Source organism: Mirounga angustirostris, unplaced genomic scaffold (genome assembly GCF_029215605.1).
Source record: "Mirounga angustirostris isolate CCGP_5_RB_7025 unplaced genomic scaffold, mMirAng1.0.hap1 SCAF_11, whole genome shotgun sequence".
Lineage (NCBI taxonomy): Eukaryota > Metazoa > Chordata > Mammalia > Carnivora > Phocidae > Mirounga > Mirounga angustirostris.
The window spans coordinates 72,970,858-72,973,531 of NW_026991719.1; the positions used below are offsets into that span (position 1 = coordinate 72,970,858).

At 45.1% G+C, this 2,674-nt stretch overlaps 1 protein-coding gene across 1 annotated transcript; it reads right to left on the bottom strand.

Annotated features, from left to right (window-relative positions):
- Positions 1–1,607: 1,607 nt before the first annotated feature.
- Positions 1,608–1,943, bottom strand: LOC123861444 (ubiquitin-conjugating enzyme E2 D2-like). The gene has a single exon (XM_045900595.1). The coding sequence runs from the start codon at positions 1,941–1,943 to the stop codon at positions 1,608–1,610; it is 336 nt and encodes a 111-aa protein (XP_045756551.1).
- Between the last annotated feature and the right edge of the window lie 731 nt (positions 1,944–2,674).

Consider the following 2,674-nt stretch of genomic DNA (forward strand, 5'->3'; position numbering starts at 1 on the left):
CTCAGTCACTACTGCTCTCAGTCACTACTGCTCTGCGAGTTTTTATCCTTTTGTGGGCACTATTTCCAGATTTTTTTCAAGCTGTTTAAGGAAAGAACGCCTATCAACCCACCCAGTTTGGGGTTTCTGGTGATCTTAGTTTCAAGTCCCTTCCTGGTCTTGCTGACCAAGACCTGCTTCCTGGCTCCAAAGCTCAGGCCCTCTACCATTTAAGGAATCTCCTTTTGCTCTGTGTGTTATGAACCTGGACTGGATCACCCAATGGAAGAACAAAGCAGCACCCGGAGATCTTGGATGATAGGAGCCAGCAAGCTCAGAGGAAAGTGATCTTCAAAGGTCTGAGCCCCAAGCACAAAGGGGGTAATTTATACACTTCTGCTTCTGCATACTGGACACTCTTGGTGCGAGCATGAAGCGGGGCAGGGAGAGGAACCCAGATTGGTGCACATGGGAAGCAGAGCAGAGAGAAGAATGGGGAAGAGCCCCGGGGCAGGGGCTGGGACTCCCTTGCTGGCTCTGTTGGCCATCTTAGGACACAGATTTCCCTTATCATGTGGTCCCCTGTATCCTGAGACCACAATGCCTTACCTAGAATTCTGCCTTTTCACTTCCAGAACCCCTTTCAGAGTAGGATGTCTCTCACTAGAACACATTTCCAAAGATTCTGATTTTGTACTCTGGTGTTATATCACTCTCAAAGCGTCAGCTTAAGGCACCTCCCTCCCCCTTCTGTTAATCTTCCAATTACTCCCTGTAGATTCACAACTCCACCCTTCCTACCTCACAAAAAGCTGTGCTTTTCTGCTTGTAGAGATCCAGATATATATATTCTTATATCTCAGGCTGATTTCATAGGTGTTCAAAATGGTGTGATAGATATCCAGCTAAATTCAGGGGACCAGTTTAAATGGGGTCCCCTACTCTTCCACCATCTTGCCCCTTCTCTATTTTTTTTATTTTTAAAAAAAGATTTATTTTATTTATTTGAGACAGAGAGCATGGGGGGAGGGGCAGAGAGAGAGGGAGAGGGTCTTAAGCAGACTCCATGCTGAGAGTGGAGCCTGATGTCAGGTTCAATCTCACAACTGTGAGATCATGACCTGAATGGAAACCAAAGTCGGTTGCTCAACCGACTGCATCATTCAGGCATCCCCACTGTGTTTTTTAATTGTACTAGTTTTATCATGAAAAAGATTGACTTGCCTAAAACCAGCTATGTCTTTTTTCTTGTATTTTTATTTCTTTTTTCTTCTTTATTATTAAAAAAAATAATAATTCCAATGTAGTTAACATACAGTGTTATATTAGTTTCAGGTGTATAATACAGTGATTCAACAGTTCCATATATTACTCAGCTTTCATCAAGATAAGCGTTCTCTTAATCCCCATCATATATTTCACCCATCCCCCCACCCACCTTCCCCTCTGATAACCATTTGTTTGTTCTCTATAGTTAAGAGTCTGATTTTTTGATTTGTCTCTCTCTTTTTATTTTTCCTTTGTTCATTTGTTTTGTTTCTTTAATTCCACATAAGAGTGAAATCATATGGTTTTGTCTCTGATGGGATTATCATTTATTTAAAAATTACATGACTGTATTTCTGAGTCTATATTTGGGCTATTCTGTCATATTTCCACCTATCCTTTGTGTAAATCTTCACACTTTCAGGAACCAAAGTACCATTGGGGTTGGGGTTGCACAACATGGAACAGATGGATAACAACACTTTGGAAATGGTCAGTGCTGAAAATTGCTTGGATATAAGAATGTCCAGAAAGTTGTTTTTGTTTCTGTTAATGTTCAGATGGTAAATCTGGGTGGTGAATGAGGTCTTTGGTAGTTTGAAGAGGTAATCAGATGGAAATTGGATCATTAGGAAATAGACCCCTCCCTGGTAGAGGTTGTCATTGGGCCACATTATGGTTGCCTGCCAGTGGAACATGCCCTCTCCCACAGGCTCTGCTGAGCACTGGGAAAAGGGGTTGAAGGTTAGCAACACGTGGCCAATCCACATGCAGGGCCTGATGGCAGGTAGAAGGAATGGAGACTGACCACACTGGCAGATGAGTGGACTGAGGGACAGCTACAGGGTAGAAGGGGGCATCCGGGGAGGAAGATGGTGGCAGAGAGTGGGACTAAAGAGTGGATGAGTCAGACACTTGGTCTGACCTGAGGGGCTACTGGACACCACTGGCTTGCACCACTGCTGCCACCTCCCTATTATCCAGAACTGGAGACTTTGCCACCTGGAGGCCTTGCCACCCTGAGACACTGGGTCCTCAGCACTGAGACACCACTGGTCCCACCTGAGGCCACCTGACTTGAACTTTCATCACTGCCACCCACATTGGGGGTCCCAGTGACAGGCAAGGTTGCACTCTGTGAGGTCCAGAGGCCACAATGATGATGCAGTACAGTGTCACCAAGGTGCTCTCCCAAGGGGTCTCAAGGTGGGGGTTTTATAGTAGAAGGGTGAGAAGGCAAGGGAGGTTAAGGGGGTGAAACCAACTTCCTGCCATGAAGGAAGGGGGTGAAACTGAGTGGCTTAAACAATAGAATTTATTTTCTCACAGTTCTGGAAGCAAGAAGTCTAAAGTCAAGGTGTCAGCAGCAGCCCCTTTTCTCTTCAAGGCTCCATCCTTGCCTCCACCTAGCATTGGTGTTTCCCGATAA

Coding starts and splice junctions, on each gene's coding strand:
- LOC123861444 (XM_045900595.1), bottom strand. CDS start 1,943: ATGTTCCACTGGCAGGCAACCATAATGTGGCCCAATGACAACCTCTAC.